The following is a 19820-nucleotide window of genomic DNA, read 5'->3' as shown; positions in this document are numbered from 1 at the left end:
ACTACATCTTTGAAAGTGAACTCGGGGTCCTCTGAGTTCAGACGACTTGAAGAGTCGTATATACGACCTCGGTGGCGTTCTTTTTGCAACTTCGTAACTCCAGAAAACGACTCGTAGATCGACTTCTTTGAATAAAAAGAACGCACCATTAAGACCCACTATTATTCACAGGCTTTCAATTCAGGTTGAGCTTTGACATCTTGACCTTATTCTTGACCTTATTCTTTTTCTACTGTTAGTTATTTTGTATTGTATATTGTGCTTTGTTTGTGTTTATTATCTCTTTGCTTTTTGGAGCTTGTTAAGCACTTTGGTCAACTATGGTTGTTTTTAAATGTGCTATATAAATAAAATTGAACTGAACTGAACTTAAGTCAATGTATTGTACTCACCTCTGTAGATGTAGTGGTGGCAATACCTTTCTCACGGTGCACTGAACTTACTGTTTTGATAAAACTACAGTACATTTAAAGTACCCATATTATGAAAAAAACACTTTTTCTGGGATTTGGGGTGTTATTTTGTGTCACTGGTGCTTCCACACGCATACAAACTTGGAACAACAGATACTGGTTTCTGAATGTATCCTGCCTCCAGTCTCCGGGTGAGCTGGCCAAAATTGGCAGGGCCGTCTACGTCATCGGCCGAAACATTTGGTGTGTGCTAACCACTTTAGCCAATACCACATCAGCTAGCGGTTTCTCCAACTTCGGTCAGTACAAGGCAGGATTAGCCGGGAGACTTCTTCTAAACGAGGGTGCACTTCCAACTTTGCGTGGAATACCTGCAGACGAGGGACATGTAAGTAGTTCTATAGTGTTGTAGCAGTGTTTTGCCATTGAGAACGCTAGCTTCTAGCTAGGAGTTCCTTACCTAGCTACTGCACATGTGCGACTCCCAACAAAGATGGGATAGAAGTGTGATGACTTACTCTGTAGCTAAAACAGAGAGCTCAACACACAGGGAGCTGGAGCAATGTGCAGTACAAAAATATGGTGTCTTTTGAAAATTAAACCATGTAAACCTATTCTGGTACAACCTCAAAATAAAATTATGAACCTGAAAATGAGCATAATATGGGCACTTTAATCTCTTTAATGTAAATTAAGGTCCATCGTTACACTATTTGAAGGATCATTTGTTATAAATGGTTTTACATTTCTTGCTGTTGTTTAGGTGATTTTTCTTTTATTCTAAGTTAGATAGCCAATATTCTCATGTTTTTCTCCTTATCATCATGGGTTTTCCTCTACCTGTCCCCTCTCTGATTCAGGGATTCAAAAGTTTAAAAAAAGCAAAAGCAGGCTACTGAATTTCAGCTTTGTTAAATGTCTGTCTCATAAAAGTCCTGTTTTATTCCTATTCATAAGAACACGTGAAAAAAAAGCCTTGTGATGTCACACTCATTAAAAAGCTCCAAAACAGGCACCTTGTGATATGATACCATTAGTAGGATTTTTTTTTTTTTTTGCAAAAGCCAGAGATTCTATGATGAGCATTTCTCCATTTTCTCTTTTTCATGGTGAAACGCAGCATGTCAAATGTCCAGGACGAGTGGGTAAATGTCACCTAGGATATATAGGCTACAGAGGGAGCAATGTGGTAGGCTACCGTTTGTAGTTAATTTTGTCACTATGCAACAGCATTCCTTCATTGAATGAAGCTAGGGATGCACCGAATCCAGGATTCGGCTTCGGATTCGGTCGATTGTTGGGCTTTTTGACAGGGTTCGGTTTCTGCTAGGGATGCACGGAATCCAGATTTTTGGGGTTCGGCTGAATAGCCTACCGAATCCACTGGTTAAGAAATCGAATACCGAATCCTACTCTCATCCTCGGTCCATTAACACAGTAAACACATTAATGAAGTAAACAATGTCCACAGCAGTGTATTTTTTCAAAGCTGGTAATGGTCGTCTGGTTAACACAAGTTTTTAGCTGTGATCCTTCCTTTGCTGTACCTGAAGTTGCTGCATTTTGGCTGCTGTCTGTAGATTCCTTCATGCACGACTCGTAGGCCTATTCTTTCGGGTGTTTCAAAAATTCTAAGGTTCGGCAGAAACCGAACCCGTCAAAAAGCCCAATATTCGGCTTGCTTAACAAGTTAAAGATTTGTATCCAAAAGTTCCCTCTGGTGTTATATTGAGGAAAGAGGGCGCCTCTTAGTGGTGACAATGGAAAGTGCAGTCTTTTGTTTGCTGCTCCTCTCAAGGAGAACGTTTGTGAATGTAGCTGATTGGGACACTTGTCTTTGATTTTAGTATAAATGGCTGTATATTCACGGCAACATATGTTTCCTTGTTGAGGGTAAACGTGTTGGTGAAGCATCCTCTGTCCTAAAGCAGGCCAGAGGAGAAGAGTGTTTATTGATACCAAATTATTTACAAATACAAAACTGTACAGTTTCCACGAGTTTAATTTGAAAGAAAGATTTTAGGAATGGAAGTTAGACTGGCTTTACTGTATGTCTGTGAAATCTAGTGACCTCAGCACTTTGGCTGTTTTTGGCTATCTGACATGGACATCATACTTTAATTGTAAAAGAAAGACAAGCAATAGTGGAAGTTATCTAGTATAAAAAATAAAGCTTAGAGTTTTTTCATTGTATTATTTTACACTTACAATTTCAAATAAATAACAAATATATTAAATAATATAAATATTAATAAAACTTAGATATTTTTCTTTGAGTACTTTGGTCCCATTATTAACATGATTGTGGTTTCCCAGATACTAATTTAGACGTTAGCTTGATCATCAGACTGATTTGCCACTTTATTTTCTTCATATCATTCTAATCGCTGAAAACGATTGTACATGTGACGATTCAGAGGTCTGGAACCATGCTGTGTATATGTTGCATTTGAAATTAATAGCCCTCAAATGAGACACCTTACAACACACTGCAATGTTTGCAATTCAGTGCAACAACACTACGAACTTCAATAAATACTCAAAAAAGTTAAATGAACACCTCTGTCTCAATAATTGTCCTTGCATCTTAAACTATTGCATTGTATCAGTTTGCACAGGTGTTGGTGATATTGTGTTCATGACACAAGAGTCCTCCTGAGGCACAGTTCACATTAATCAAATATTTATTTAATCATATTCTACCAGCTAGCCGAGCTGAGGCCCCGTCCTGCTTAGCTCCTGAACCTGCAGCGCTTCATTTATGCTTAGTAATACTGACAAAGGACAGACATCCCTTGCAGACATTTGGTTTAATTTAGTTTATTTGTAGTTGAAATAAAAATAAAAACCAGCAACAAGAAGAAGGAAACAGAACAAGATTAAAAAAAGTATGATGAGACAAGATACAAACTTAAAGAGGCGCCTCCTTTGAGTTCAAGTGATGATTAAATACAATAAACAAAAACAAAACAAGTCTAAACACTGTGTCATAACTGGTAGTAATGATGGACTTAATTATAAAAACAAAGCCCTCTTAAAAATTCTTGGTATTTCCTTTAAAAAAAATATTTTTGGGATAAATATTCCAAAGTTCTAGCATATTTCCCTCTGATCGTCCTGAGAACAGACATATTGATTTATCATTCTGTGATCTGCTCAGTGGCTTTCTCACTCTGTCTCATGCACCGGAACAGAGAGGAGAAGCTGCGTTAAGTGTGTCCACGGCATGCTTTAGTAGCATGTGTAATATTCTGCAGGTTCAGATCCTACAGTATCAGTGAGCACACTTTATCAGCACCTCTGCTCTGTGTCAGTAGAGGAAGTCTGGGCAAAGGTCATTTGGTCAATACCTTACCTTTTTATATGTGTTTACCTTTCCAATGTATGATCCTTCACCATGTTCATGTTCAGTACTGCTACTGCAGGCCTGTACGACATATGTGGCATCTTGGTTTCCCTCTTTTGTGCGACAGGTATTAGCAGGTATTGGCTCAGAAAACCAGGGGCGTTGCACAAAATTCTGGGCCCTGTAGAAAGGCTTTCTAGGATCTCCTCCTCGCATCCACAGCTATTATTCTAGCATCTTTTTGGGCCCTCCTCACATGAAGGCCCTGGGTACTCAGTCCCCCCCCCCAGTCTGACGCCCCTGCAGAAAACCCTTTGTCTACTAACACCTCCTTGCTCGTCAATAGAAGCGAGTGGCAGCTACTGTTTACCTGGGGTCTCTCTCAGCGCTGTGACAGTCAGTGGAGCTTATTTACAGAGCTGTGCGATTCTGCCTTCCCATCCTCCACTGAAGCATTTGGTGTTCAAATGGCAGCCTGCTCAGGTATTACAGGTAGGCTACACATGCAGGCATGTTGGTGTCATGACAGTCGGAGTCATGTGCAGGCTTTTATAGAACAGGAAATTCAACTTTACACATAAAAAACACAGATGGCACAGTACTTCCACAGCAGAGCAGACAGACTGACGTAGTTACACTCTGTGGATTAACACTGCTGAGTTTTAGGGAATATGTGGAGATAACTAACAGCGCAGGGAGGCTAATGTCATTCATATTTTCGAAGCTAATGTTACTTCCATTTCAATTTGTTATTTGGCTATTTGTACTGTGGATTTCAGTCTGACCAATCAGGTTACTACCAAGACAATAAAGTGCCCTAAGGACATTTAAAACAAAACAGAACGAAACAAGAGCTTAACACTGACTATGTCACCGCAAAGTTGGAAACAATAATTGAATTGATATGCAAAAGACACTATTTTTATTCAGTCTCAAAAAGAGGCTGATCATGAGCTCAGCATAATGTTGAACTCTCTTCAGGAATATGTTAGTGTTCGATGATTTATGTGCTGAAGGTTTAGTGATGGTTAGGCTATACTTCAATGTAAATGGATATGGAAGACATTCTGCTATCAATTTGCTTATAAAGCTGCATGTTGAATGAAAAACACTGACAGCAGACCAACAATTAAAGATAGATTTCTTTAAAGATTTCAATCAATTTGGTTAAACTGGTGAGAAACAGCTTAAGCCCTGCCCAAAGATTTGCATAAAGGAACAGAACAGAAACTATTTAGAAAGCTTGTTTAGTCTATTTCAACAAGCAGCCGAGTGTTTGCTTCATCATGGCTTTTACAGGGAAATATATCCTGGAGAACCAGGAGAACTACAAGGAATTCTTGAATGCTCTTGGTATAAGAGACCTGTCACTTTAAAAAAAAGTCATCAAAAGTATGCATTAAATAGTGTTGATTAGTGCTGCTAACAATGTCTTATATTCCCTGTAGGATATCAAGACCCCAAAGATCCCAACAGTGACGACATCATAACAGATATCTATCAGAATGACGACTTGAGGTTGACTATATTTTTGATGGACAAGACCTGGAGCAACACGTTCAACATTGGGAAGGAAAGTGAACTGAAAACTCTGAATTGCAAGACATTCAAGGTAATTTATTTGTGTTTCTTAATAAAGAAGACCTGTTATGCTTTTCCTTATTTTCTGTCATATAGGCCTGCCGAAAATGTTGGATGTTCATATTAACGTGGGTGGTATTCAAATAATAAATAATAACAATAAACTTTTAGCTAAATATAGGAAGTAAACAAAAAGTAACTAAACAGTAAAAAAACAATAAACTACAGATAAATAAAGATAAATATATATAAAAATATATATATAGGACTGTGTATGGCATTGTGTTATTATACAGTGAATAAATGACATTTAGCATAAATAAATAAGCAGTTAAGAGCAGTAAGAGTGTCCGGGTATGTATGTGAGTAGATTATTAATTAATTGCACAGTGAATGAGTGAGTGGCTACCACTCCTTCCCTTCCTTCCTGTTCTGTTGTGTCCTGTCCTGTCCTCTTTACCCTATTTCCTCCTCCCCCCGAGTGAGGAGTTGTTGAGTATGATGGCATGAGGAACAAAGGAGTTCTTGAGTCTACACTTGGGAAGGAGCAGCCTTCCACTGAACAGGCTGCTCTGGTTGCTGATGACGGTGTGCAGGGGGTGGCTGGCATTGTCAGTAATGTCCAGCAGTTTGTCCAGTGTCCTCCTCTCTGCCACCATAATAATGGCAGTGGAGAGATTTTTGCTCATGTATTTTAATATTTAAAGGTTCAGATTATGGCATGGACAGTCAGCATGTTTAGAAGTTATTTTAAATGTCAGTGTGACTTCAACTTGTTTTTAATTTAACATTTTGAATGACATTTGTTTCTCTTTTCAGCTCTTGTTGCCACAGCTGACTTTACAATTACAGGTTCTGCACACATTTAACAGGTCCTAAGCTACAAACCATGAAATGATTTGTCTGTTCTTTTACATTTAGGTAAATACAATAATAGACATACAAATCACAACATCCCACATACAAAAAAATAATGACTATGCAAGCACCCTTTACATACTGACCAGATATGATTGCATTGTTTATTCAAACTAGTGGACCTGTGGCAATTCAAACTGAAAAATCTCTTATAGTAGAAAACTGTATTTCATAAAAGATGATCAACATGCTGGGAGGACAACACAATAACACCAGGACCCTCATATTTGTTCACCACAAATTAGCTGGGTGTGTCTGTGTCACGTTTGATATCTGAATATCAGTTTGTTTCCTATACATGGATTCCAACTTTAACCATTAAATAACTATAATGCCAAGGATAATACAAATATCCTTAAACAAATCTGTTTTATCTTCTTGTGAAAATTATTGCAATGTAATTATATTTCAATGATTTTTATTGGATCAAACGTGGATACTGTTACAGGTAAATGATTTCATCCATGTAGAAATACAGTTCATAGTTTCACCCCTTCTATTTATTTAAAATCTAAATAACAAAACACAGTCCTGTGAAGCTAGGAGATGCTCCACTTGCTCCTCACTACAGATGGTTACTTTATTCCTCTTGCTTCAGTAATTGGAGTGAGCATTTTATATGATGTGTTTTGCATCCTGCATGCAGCCTCTTTTCCATTGAAGCATGTTGAGTCTCGCAGCATTAGATCCTCTTGCTAACTCTTTTGAAAGTCACACCCTTCTCTCCTGGAGTGATGCAATTCTAGAGGAGACAAGGAAAGGATACAGATGATTTTGGATAAAACTACAACAAACAGTGAGTATTATTGGGCAATGGCGTTTCACTGCTTTAGCACATGTGAAGTGCTTACTTGTCTTACCATCACTAGCTTATCCTCAATGATCTCTGCTGTGAAGTGGTACTGAGGAAACTGGATTGAAATCTTGTCGCCTTCCATGGTGACAGGAGACTACAGGTCACAAAAGGCCACAGAGGGAAATGTCCAATGAGTTTGCTTACATCTTCAAGTCTTGAATATGTGGCTGGTCATTTTCTCCAGTGCCTGTTATTAACTCACCTTGAATTTAGCCCCTGTCATCGTCGCCAGCTCACATTCCTGTCCAACGGTGAACTTGTTGGACCAGGTCCAGTTGGGAAGGGTTTGTGTCCAGGTGAAGTCCTTCCCATCCTGAAGCACCTCCGTTACCACTTTTTGCTCTGTCTTGGCATTGAGGAGCCCTGTGACAGAGCAGGTGAAATTTAAAATATACAAGTTTAAATGAACGATGACTCAAAAGTATCCATTATTGACTTATGTATCAATAAAAAAATCCTAATACCGATTATTTCCAGAAACTCCTCGTAGTTGTCTTGACTCTCCAGCTCATATTTCCCAGTGAAAGCCATGATGGTGAAAGAGAGGAGACGAGGTGAGGAAGGAGTTTATGAGACAAAAAAAGGAGTGGCCTGCTACAGATACTGCCAGACCTGTTTCTTTGTATCCTCTCACCATGTGTCAGACCCTCATGTGCATGAGGAAAATGTCAGCAGTGTCAGTGTAATACAATATTTTGCATTGTCTTATGCTTATATGTTGTAACTTGGCAAAAATCCAAAGTGTTTCCTTGCTCCCACACCCGGTTTTTCCAGCACGTTGCAAGTTTGAGCATGTATGGTGCAGTAAAATGCTCAGAACATAAAATACAGGTTTATCTTTTTTACATGCTGTCAACATTTAAATAGAGGTCATGCATGTATTTTCAGCTTAAAATATCATCCTTAAATTTAAGGTATCACTTGTAATTAAGGCATTTAAGGCGAAGAACTAATGTAACAAATAATCTTCCACCAGCATAAACCTGCTTATAATGAACATCACCATGAGTTACAGTAATGGTATGTGGTTGAGCAATTGGCGTTTGAACAATTTGTCAGAGTTCTCCTATTTGTCAGTCTTGCACAGGCCTGCAACCAAATATTAATTTCATTATTGGTAATTCTGCTGATTATTTTCTCGATTCATCCATTAATTGTTTGGTCTATAATGTCAGATATAATAATAAAAAATAAAATAAAAAATAGCTGTTTTGTCTGACCAACAACCCAAATGCCAAAGATATTAATTTTAATAATAATAATCATCATAGTCATAGAAAATCAACAAGTATATGAAAGGTCGAAACCAATTAATAGAGGGCCCTACTCAAAAGTTGACTTCCTTACAGTTGCTGACTGAAAGTGGAAGGGACACATAGGAAGACCATGTGCAGGAAATGTGCTGTAAAATGAAACGATAAAGTGCTCTCACCTGAATTAGGACTTGGACCTTTTAGGGAGAACAGCCCCTCTTCAGGTGGAACAGTTTGAATGTGTGTTTGTGAAATTGTGTGCACTCAGCTACTCTGCTAATTAGAGCCTGCACTCACCTTCCAACCTTCTACCCTCTATTTATTTATTAAGTTTCTGTCCCTCTCATTGCTTGAAGAAAAATTGTTCAGATGAGCGGACATCTAATTTCTCAGTCATGAATACATATAATAGCCTGGCTCCCTTGAGCAAATAAAAATGTGTGTTTGTCTTGAGTCAAGATAACACTGTATATTTAGCATAAAACACACCTCCATGAAATAGACCTTGCATTCTGTCATCCTCCATGACACAAAAACAAAGCATGATTATGACAAACACATTCATTCTTAAACCTAATACTAGTTTTTATCTGCAACATTTAAATCAGTATCATTAGGAGCTTCCATCTTTGAACAGCTGTATAATCCTTCTTAATTGGTGAGTGAACAAAGTCATGAGTACAGCTGGTTGCTTCAGGACTGAAGTTACATTTGTGGAGAGACGTACTTTAGGTGCTTTTTGTTATCTTTGGACGGAGCTAGGCTAGCTGTTTCCAGTCTATATGCTAAGCTAAGCTTGCCAGCTGCTGGCTGTAGCTTCATACTTATAGTAGCAAACAGACATGACAGTATTCTGTCAATCATTAATTATTATTTTTATTATAGTGTCGCAGACATATTTTCTTTTGAAAATGTATGACCATAAATCATTCTGAGTAGCGTAACGGGCCCTTTTTTTGTTTATATACGTAATTCAAACTCTGTGCAACAAAAGAAATCACCAAGAATAAAAAATAAATAAGCCTCCATAGTTTGGCATCTGTGCCAAATAGACTGACTGGAATAATCGTTGTATTTCCAACAGCATATGAAAGCACCATATGGACTTCAGTCGACCAACTGTGGTCAGCTCTGTCTGGATCTGGGACGTTTACATTTGTGAGAAATAGCCTCAGAATCCCTAAAAAAATGCCTTAGCAGAAACGCTGGAGGACTTGAGTCTGAACCACTTTAGGTGGTTCTGCTTCAAGCTGCTGAGAGAAGATCTGCTGAGAAATAGACGGTCCACTGTGAGCGCCCTGATGGCTGATCGAGACTTCACCGGGATGTGATATTACGATTCCAACTATGGCCACGCCAAGACCCGCCCTTCAATAGCGTTCACACACTACTATTAGCCAGGCGTCCATGCTTAGGTCCTATCCCCTGACCAATCCCCTAACCCTAACCTTAACCACTCGAGGTAAAATACCTAACCCCAACCAATCGAGCTGCTTCGTAGGGCGGGTCTTGGCGTGGCCAAAGTGGGATTCGTAATTTTGCCACCGGGATCACAGACCTCCTGGTTTCAACCTTCACCGAGGATGGTGCTCTGTCAGTGGCTGTGAAGATACTGAGACAGATTAACTGCAACTTTCTGGCACATAGTCTAGGTAAAGTGTGTTTTTTACTGTCAGTATATACAGAGAAGAACAGAACACGTATAAGCCTTGGACCTCCTGGAAGACGCTGAAGTTGGCATCCGATTCGCAGCTTCCGATTCGGCAGTTAAGGGGAACTTAAAACCACTGAAAAAACACAGTTTCAGATTTTTGAATGATTTATTCTATTTGTGAAAATGCAATAAAGGTAGATTTTACTGTTTTTTTTCACACATAGACCACATTGGATCAGGTCCATATCCAAAACCACAATACCTAGACTTGTCAAATCTGGACTAAATTATCCCAGAGAGTCTAAGGAGTCTTAACAACATAGTTTCAGATTTGTGAAAGCTTTATTCTATTTTGAAGATGCATTGGATCCAACTTCAGCGTCATTAAGTCTGGGCCTTTCAAGCTGCAGAACATGCCAAATAATCAGCGATAAAGGACACTTAATAACATAAACCAAATGCATTATACGCCTAGACTTCCGGGTAGCAACTCGAACATTTGGTGGTTGCTTTTTTACTATCACTTTTGAGCACGGGACTTAAAAGGCCAATCCCTGCTCGCTGATAACCATATGTCTGATTGTTTCCATTTGTTGTTTTCAGAGTTTAGTTTGCCAAAGTGTTTATGTGCTAATCCTTTAAGAGCTGTAATACTTATCAGACATTAATCTTTTTAGAAGTAAATAGTTAACAGCCTTCCCTGTAAGAAATTGGAGCTTACTTCACAAATAGGCTAACTAATAACAAAGTTGAAAAAATTTCTTTAAAGCTTTTACATAGATATGATCTCTCTAAAGTTTTTTTTTAAAAGGTTTAATAGTGAGTGACTCCTTACCACCTGCCTTGTTATCAGAGTGCTGTTAGTGCCTTTCACTTATTTGGGAACTGCTCTTGTGTAGCCTACATTGTGTTTGCTCTTACATTAGTGCTTTTGTTATTGACCATACTTCCTGAATTTGTTTGTCTATATCCATATTTAGAAAAGCAAATGTTCTAACATTAATGATAATGACATTTTTTAAAGTTAAACTTACACAAGTTGTAACCCTTAAAATGTATTATAGTGTTATTTAGATTTAGTCTATTTTTTTCTAATGTATTAATTTATCTTGTATTTTCCCCCTTTTAGTTATTCTTTAATTTGTATGTAAAATTTATTTTTTTCTTATTTATTAAAGCTTTAGTGTGTAATTTTTTTTTATATTAATGAACGTCCGTTACATTCAAGCCATTGCCAAATGAGTTGCTACAAAGCTAATTAAGATTATCAGCTCCACACAACTCTCTCTGGATTTCTCAGTATGGCTGTGTTCAGAAAATGGTGTCGTATGGCGACTTTCACAGGCAGAAAATCAAGTGAAGATAATTACCTCTTCTGAAGAGTACATAATGTTTTTTAAATCCTCCGTGTCCTCCTTGGCTACTAGCAACTGCATCATTACTTAGAATTCCTCATGGGGGACACAGAAACTGTGCACTATAGCTTTAATTTATATTGTATTTTTACCCTTTTTTGTCTCTGCTTAATGTCCACATGCGTCTTTACTTCTTTAATGTTCTGAATATGTATTATGTTTGTCTGCTGCCTAAAACATGTTTCGGGAAACGTTTTGCACCTGCACCTTATTGGGCTAGAGGTTAACTCCCTACCTTGATTCGAAAAAAAATTCTGGTTTCAGTCCAGCCAGGGACCTTTGTTGAGATTAAGAGAAAACCCAAACTCTTGACTGTCTTTTGGAAATGCTATACCAGAGTTAGTTTGTCCGTCAGTACTAACTGTCTCAAATTAAATTCCAACATATTTAAAAATAATTGTATGCAATATTGTGTCTTCTTATTTTGGCAGTCATGGAGGCAGGGGGACAGTCCTTCATGCCTGGTTTCAGCGGCAGTAAGTCCTTTCTTTGTTTCTGAGACAATATTGTAGAAAATGATTTGCTCTGTTTTTGAATTCAACATTAAACATATAGATGTAGTTTTTTGTTATCAGAATTAGAAATCCATAGTTTGAAAATATTAACTTTCTTCTTTCAAAAGTATTGCAGGTATAAAAATCACACTTTATGGGTCTCTCATCATCTTAAATCACTGTCATATAGGAGTTGTACATGTTAGTGTTTATTTTACAGTAACTCTTCCTGAGGCCCATCATGAATGTAAGGTTTCTTCTTGAATGTGATACATACAACATTTAACAACCAAAATGACAATCTTAATTTAATATGTGATACATTTCCAAGAGATACACTTTGAAGATAGAAAGAAATATCTTTAGTATTATAAAATAAATCCAATAAATTACCAATGAGTATTTTTTTCTTTAGGTTCTATCTCAAAACAGCACCATGTGGATTCATGGAAAGATTACCTGATCCATGATGTGAGCGATGTTGAACCAATTTTGGACGAGCTCCTTACCAAGGGGGTTATTGAACAGGAAAGCTTTGATAAAATCAGCGCTCTCCAACCTCGGAGGACAAGATGAGGGAGCTCCTTGATGGTCATCTGAAAACTGTTGAAGACAAAGACATCTTCTACAACATCATTAAGAAATGGTTGCCAAAGATAACATATAAAGGAGCAAGGTTTAACATTCAGCTTTATTGTCATTATACAATACAGGGTTGCACGGTGAAACGTGGTTGTAGCCCCCTCCACGTTGCAACACAGAAAATGTCAAAACAAATATTTAAATTAGAAGAGAATAAAACAACAAATGATCTATAAAATAGGATTCACAGGTTTTTAATTTTTTTTTGCTGTCTAACATACCCTTTGTAGATAGATTTATTCAAACGTGTTGCACTGCCATCCCTCATTGAGGCTAATGTATATACAAAAAATTAGGAAATTAATAAACAAAATGTATGTTTCCTTAAGCCATCTGTAAAAACAGGCCGCAAGGACCATGAGTAAATAATATCAGTTGTACTTTACCATTTCAGAGTGTTTCAGCAGTCGTCAGTAGTTGACACCAACAGAGTCCAACACAAGAGCCGTGTGAGTAGACTTCTGCATTGGGTAGTTTGTGACTCTTATGTAATCCTCTTTTAATTTTGAGATTTATGTATTGATCATTACTTTCAAGAGTCAATATTTTAAAACTAAATATTTTAAAAAAATTTAAAAATCAATCTTTAATACCTCAATTTGAAAAAACTACAATTAATCTACAGTAAATTGACAATTGTATTTTAACCTGTTACAGATGCCGTTTGCCCCTGCTATAAAGATAGGTAGGCCTATTATAGTCAACTCACTCACAAGTGAAATATCCTCTGTGGGTGAATGGATTAAAGTTGAGCCTGAAGTGAACTGTGTGGATGCAGGGGATGCTCCAATTTACATTTAAACATGTCTTTAAATCGAGTGTCACAGCAATTACATTTTCACAGAAGGGAAACTAAGAACTTTTTCAATGCTTTACCATTTATGCCAATGCATTATTACCATTGTTTGTAATGTTACATTTTACAGCAAATAAAAACAAGGCAGATTTAGTTTTCTCTTTACATTAACATTTGGTCTTACAATATTTCAGCGCAAAGGGTCCCAAACTTACAATAATTTATTTCCTCTTTCATAAATTAGCCTACAGTCTGAAGCAGGTCATTTTAAATGCAGTGTCTCTGGCTTACGCTGGGTTTGTAAGGAAAAGGTCAGCTTCAGGTACCAGTTTGGCTCTTGGGAGGAACACATGGAGAGACTGGAAACCATGCACTACATCCCTGCAGGCCCCCTACTGGACATTACAGTAATTGCTGGAAAGTTAGACCAAGCTTATCTGCCACACTGGATCTGCACAGGCAAGCAAACATGTATATTAATACAATTAAATATAACAACTTTGTTTCATTGTATGTCTATTTAAAACCTTGATGCACTTGTCTTTTGTGCAGAAGACAACCCTACAATTTTAGGCAAGTTTGCAGTCCTACACATAAAGGCCTGTGGAGACGTTGTGGAACCAGTGTCTGAGGTCACACCATCCCATGTAAAGTTGTCCCAGCCAATTTTCTCTCCAAGAGGAGTCCTGATGAGAGCTGGGTTTCGAGTGAAAATGAACTGTAAAGTGTTAATATACAAGACCAACAAAGCATTCCTAACACTACATGTTTATCTGATCCCTCGTGATCCCGGTCTACAACAGGTTATTGCTGTCCCCATGTTAATTCAAAACTCAGACAGAAATGTTATCTGTTGTAACCTTGAAGCTTATTTGTGCTGAGGATTTCTCTTTTTCCCCCACAGACAATAAAAAACAAGGAATTATCCAGCGGATACAAAATAATCCAAAAGCCATACCCAGAGAAGTCCCTGAAAATGCGCGAACGTTTTATCCTCACAGCCGATATGGACCATGCAGAAATTTACCCTGAGGTATGGTTTGAAATGGCTTTCAGCTATTGAGTGAATTGTGGTCCAGAGATAAATAAGATAGAATAACACGGAGCTACAGCCAGAAGAGGGTTATCTTAGCTCAGCATAGAGACTGGAAACAGAGTACCTGCTAGCCTGGCTCTGTCCAAAGATAACAAAATCTCCCGACCAGCACCTGAAGATCACCAATAGTCAGAAGTAAGAATTAAACATATAGACAAAACATAAGGAATAACAGAGCCACGCTACCGGACAGACATGAGAGAGGTATAATTGATCTTCTCATAACTCTTGTCAAGAAATCTAAATATCAAACTATTCCTTTAACATATCATGTCCAGTAATTGCATTTATTTGGTGAAATACAGCCCCTATATGTCACTTTAGCTCCCTGATTGAAGATCTCTTTAATATAAATTAGAACATTGACATATTTTTCTTTACCTTATTTGACAAATTTTGTCAATTTGTATGAATAATCACTTTTTAAAAATTCACCTTGACACAAAGTCTAATTCTGCTTTATTTCTTTTACAGAAATTATAGCTCATATACGAAGGCGGTGACCCAAACTTCTTTGAAGTGTTCATTGAAAATCCAGACAGTCATTTCCAGCTCACACTCAGACATGAATCTGAAACAGTGTGGACCTGTGCAATTAGAAAAGGTCAGTAGTTAAAATAATAAAATAAATATTACGTGTATTTACGCCACCTATGTACCACCCATATTAATCTACAATGTCAGTCACAGTCTTGGGTTGTGAATGAAAAACAGAAAACCACTAAATCAGCTAAATATACATATTTAGTTTTTCTGCATTTTATTTCAGATGACTATCAAGACACTGGTGATATTCAGGTGATTTACGGTAAGGCACTGTATATGATGAGTATTTAGAAGTACTACAAATGTATGAAGTCATTACCCTGGAAATCTAGAGTTCTCGCGAGAGCACAATTTGAATTTGTTCGTCGAGTCACTTTGGCATTCAGTAATACGCTCGTTCGAGATGAACTGCGCCTCGCCTGTAAAGTGGACGACAGCAGGCGGCAGCAGCCGGGGGCGGTGAAAATAATCTGCTGTCAAGTTGGACAGTTTCCAGCCGATTCCAGCAGCCTTCAGGCTGAACAGGAAGTGACAGAAACACTGTGGTCCAATTCCGATTTAATAAAATCTTATCAGACCCATATATCAGCTCCAACACAGTCACCAGTTGTTTTCATTATGACAGAGTAGGCTAGCTGTCAAAATGCTCTACATGCGATTTGTTGCTGATTTTAATTAACAACACACTGTAAAGGATCCATAATCTGAACAGATTTAGTCTCTCTGACTTCTAAAGATAACTATCAGCCTCACAACATGTGTTCTGTACAGAATAAGCTTTAAATCAGACAAATCGCTGTTAAAATCCCTCCGATTCAAAATCAATAAAAAGTTTATATAAAACGTCATCATGCTGAGTCGATTCTGAACCAATCAGCTGTTAGATCAGCTGAGAGGCCGGCGTTTCCCAGCATGCCCTGGGTCCGCCTGGCTCTTGCAGTCGGTGGGGAGCAAATGCGGCGCCTGGCTCTAAAACTGCGGCCGTCTTGATCTCGTGAGATTATCGTTGCCCACGTGTGCATGAAGTCAGAGCAAGTCGGATCAAGTCGGACAAAAATCTAACTGGCATGCATTGGGTGGCGATCGCCGGTGATCGATTCTGCGCAGATCTGGCTCATCTCGAACGAGCCTATTGATACTCATTAACTATGCCCTTGTAGCCGAGCTGCACCAATCACATGTATGTATCTGATATAGGCGGGACAGAGGCGAGCTAAACAGATGACGACAGCGCTGCGACGTCGAAGCCCGGAATCACTCAGTAAACATTGGTCGTAGTGTTTTCCAATTGCGTCGAAGTGTGGAATCAGTCAGTAAACCTTGGTCGTAGTGTTATCCAATGGCGTGCAGTGAGATTTTCAAAAGCATGCTTGGTTCCGCCCCTCGAGTTAGGCCATTTTCACGCTGGCATAGGAATGTTAACATGGGTGCCACTGTGTACTATCTTTCTGTGGAACTTTCAGGGTGACAACACATTTTTATTAACTCCCATAATGACAACGGCAGTGCATATTAGGCTCGTTCGAGATGAGCCAGATATGCGCAGAATTGATCACCGGCGATCGCCGCCCAATGCATGCCAGTTAGATTTGTGTCCGACTTGATCCGACTTGATCCCGACTTGCTCTGACTTCATGCACACGTGGGCAACAATAATCTCACGAGATCAAGACGGCCGCAGTTTTTAGCCAGGCACCGCAGTTGCTCCCCACCGACTGCAAGAGCCAGGCGGACCCAGGGCATGCTGGGAAACGCCGTCCTCTCAGCTGATCTAACAGCTGATTGGTTCAGAATCAACTCAACATGATGACGTTTTATATAAACGTTTTATTGATTTTGAATCGGAGGGATTTTAACAGCTATTTGTCTGATTTAAAGCTTATTCTGTACAGAACACATGTTGTGAGGCTGATAGTTATCTTTAGAAGTCAGAGAGACTAAATCTGTTCAGATTATGGATCCTTTACAGTGTGTTGTTAATTAAAATCAGCAACAAATCGCATGTAGAGCATTTTGACAGCTAGCCTACTCTGTCATAATGAAAACAACTGGTGACTGTGTTGGAGCTGATATATGGGTCTGATAAGATTTTATTAAATCGGAATTGGACCACAGTGTTTCTGTCACTTCCTGTTCAGCCTGAAGGCTGCTGGAATCGGCTGGAAACTGTCCAACTTGACAGCAGATTATTTTCACCGCCCCCGGCTGCTGCCGCCTGCTCTCGTCCACTTTACAGGCGAGGCGCAGTTCATCTCGAACGAGCCTAATGTTAGCTTCACTTGTCCGCATCTACCCTTCGCAATAAAAGCCCAACTTAAATTCGCTCAGAGCATTTTGCTTGCAGGAAACTCAATACAATATCTCACACGAGGCTAATGACATTTTTGCAGACACTAACAAAAGCCAGAGACTATATTGTATTAAATTGCTGTGAGCTGTTAATTTACTACTTCCAATCAGAGGCAGAAGATAACATCATTCCCGAGCCTGACTGGGCTATGCCTATCGTCCTTATAATAATAATAATAATAATAATAATAATAATAATAATAATGCATCATATTTGAATTGTTGTAAAATCTGAATCTGCAGTAACCAGTCACATTTCTCTGTCAGGTAAATGTAGTAGTACAATGTTTTCCTATAAAGTAAAAGCACACACTAAGTCAGTAGTACACAGTCTTTTAAGTGCTCAAGGGGCCTGTTGTAAGTTATTTCGGGGTACAATGAGTTAGAATAGTAATACATTCAATATTTTTCATATCTAAACCAAATCATAATAAATGTATACCTGTTTGGGGCCCTTTTTACCTCGGGGGCCCCATGCAGTTGCCTAATGGTACAGTCTGCTCTTGGTGCTTTTACCTGTGAACTAGAGTGAATTTCCCCGTTGTTTCTGATCGTGAGTAGCCGCAACTAGGGTATGTGATGCAATATCATAGCAAGTGTATTGCTCAGTGTTAAGTTTTTAGTATTTTCCTGAGAGCGCTGCAAGCAGCAATACCACGGGCCAAGCAATCGTCCCGTTCTGAACAGGCACGTTTTGAACGGGCACTGCACTTAGATTTTAAAATGCAGTTCAACACCCTAACATTAATACATTGTAATAGCTTACTGTATTCTTTACATAACATTAATCATTCAAATCGACTTGGGCCATACTAGTATTACATTGTAACTAAATGTTATTAATTTGTGCATCATTAACCACCTTAAGAGCCCAACATTTGAGTTGTTGCTTCACTTTATTCTTCTAGATAAGGAGCTTGCCAGATTGAGGCCTAAACTTATAGAGAAAGTGTCCAATGTACTGATTAAACAGCTGCTGGATGATCTTTTAGAGGATGGTGTCTTGAATGATGGGGAGAAAGACTCAATACTTCGGGAGAGCTGTACCAGTGCAGACAGGGCGCGCTGCCTCATTGACATGGTTAGGAAGAAAGGACGCAAAGCCAGCAGGAAGATATTTACTCACCTTCAAAGCAGAGACCCTACACTCTCTGCTGAGCTGGGGCTGCCCTCTGGCCTACCTGTCTAGCCAGGTTAGGTCTGACTCAGCAGAGCTGGCCAATGATAGTGAGCTACTGAGGCCTTGATCTTATTTATATTTCAGTACCTGCAAAGTGCCTGAGCTAAAGGGACCTTTATTATCTTATTGTTTGACATCAAATGTTTAAAGTGTGGAGCACAGAGAAATATAGTTTTGAACAGTGATCTGATAGCAGCGATACTTCATCTTGGTGTTCCTGCACTTCAAGGAGGAGTAAAATCCACACTCATCCCTGCTCCTAATTCATTATGCACTGAAAGCCACATTAAGTGTTTAACAGGTTTCATTTGTATTGTTAATATGTTTAATCAACTCACAGCACTCAGCTTCACTAATTCATATTTTTGTATTACAAATTGGTAAAGTAATGTGAAAGGGGTGTCTTGATATCGAGTTTCCAGCTTGATCTAAGATGAAGGGTATATTGCATAGTTTTATGCACATATTTTCATTAAAATGTATTGTAAATTTGTACAGTAGTTGCTTTTATTTTTATTTCTCTTACTGTCCTACTACACACATGTTCCCTTCTCTAAAAATGAAGCACTTATTTGTGTGCAGTGTTGTAAATTAGTAGTAGGAGTACCTTACATTTATTTTAATTTGTTTTCAATAACATACTCTTGTGCTCAGATTTCAATAAATATTCTTTTGTAAAATTTTTCTAGCTTGATAGTTTTTTTTAAATCTCCTCTGGTATTTCTATGGCATTCCTAACATTTAAAATGGAAATTGATACAGTATTCTTACAACACACACACACACACACACACACACACACACACACACACACACACACACACACACACACACACACACACACAGTTGTCATGAACTTAGCTATAGAGACCAATAGGTTTTTTTGCTGCTGTTAAATTGGGCATTTTAACACTTTTTATGTCTATGGGAATTAGTCTCGCTTTGCCAAACCTTCCTCCAAAGCGCGCTGAAGGAGGGTCTGGCTACTCCACATAGCATTTGGGGATGGGAGGAAAACGTGCTCTGGTTTAATGGCATTTCTTTAAACCAATCAGAATTGTCATGGGCAGCGCTAAGCTCCACACAGAGCCGCTGCAAAATAGTTGTGCGAGAGAAAACTCAGATTGGATAGATAGTCTAGCTAGCTGTCTCAATTTACCCTGCAGAGATCTGAGGAGCAGTCAACAATAGTCCTCATTAATCCATTGCATTTAAAATTCCAACACAAAGAAAGCAGAAGGAAACAGAAAATACATTCATCTGGCGGAATTTCTTGTGGCA

General features: G+C 38.6%; 3 protein-coding genes across 3 annotated transcripts; 2 read left to right on the top strand and 1 right to left on the bottom strand.

Annotated features, from left to right (window-relative positions):
• Positions 1-6797: 6797 nt before the first annotated feature.
• Positions 6798-7654, bottom strand: LOC114563399 (gastrotropin). Its single transcript, XM_028590259.1, has 4 exons — positions 7579-7654; positions 7317-7477; positions 7119-7208; positions 6798-7000 (listed from the first exon to the last, which is right to left on the bottom strand). Exons 1-4 carry the CDS (start codon positions 7643-7645, stop codon positions 6941-6943), a joined length of 378 nt encoding a protein of 125 aa, XP_028446060.1. The 5' UTR covers positions 7646-7654; the 3' UTR covers positions 6798-6940.
• A 2014-nt stretch (positions 7655-9668) lies between these two features.
• LOC114562425 (NACHT, LRR and PYD domains-containing protein 1b allele 2-like) lies at positions 9669-15030 on the top strand. The gene is given in 11 exon segments (XM_028588803.1): positions 9669-9694; positions 9877-10019; positions 11868-11912; positions 12346-12480; positions 12483-12606; positions 12967-13021; positions 13230-13367; positions 13611-13827; positions 13921-14171; positions 14273-14401; positions 14939-15030. Coding segments are annotated over 11 exon segments (1272 nt in total). The 3' UTR covers positions 14948-15030.
• On the top strand, positions 14948-19182 carry LOC114562887 (caspase-1-like; the record flags this gene model as incomplete). The annotated part of the gene is made up of 3 exons (XM_028589560.1): positions 14948-15068; positions 15234-15272; positions 18268-19182. Coding segments are annotated over 3 exons (441 nt in total), but the record flags the coding sequence as incomplete, so codon positions are not given.
• Positions 19183-19820: the final 638 nt, after the last annotated feature.

Source organism: Perca flavescens, chromosome 10 (assembly GCF_004354835.1).
Source record: "Perca flavescens isolate YP-PL-M2 chromosome 10, PFLA_1.0, whole genome shotgun sequence".
NCBI lineage: Eukaryota > Metazoa > Chordata > Actinopteri > Perciformes > Percidae > Perca > Perca flavescens.
The sequence above is the reverse complement of the archived record's forward strand: the minus strand, read 5'-3'. Positions and strand labels throughout refer to the sequence as shown.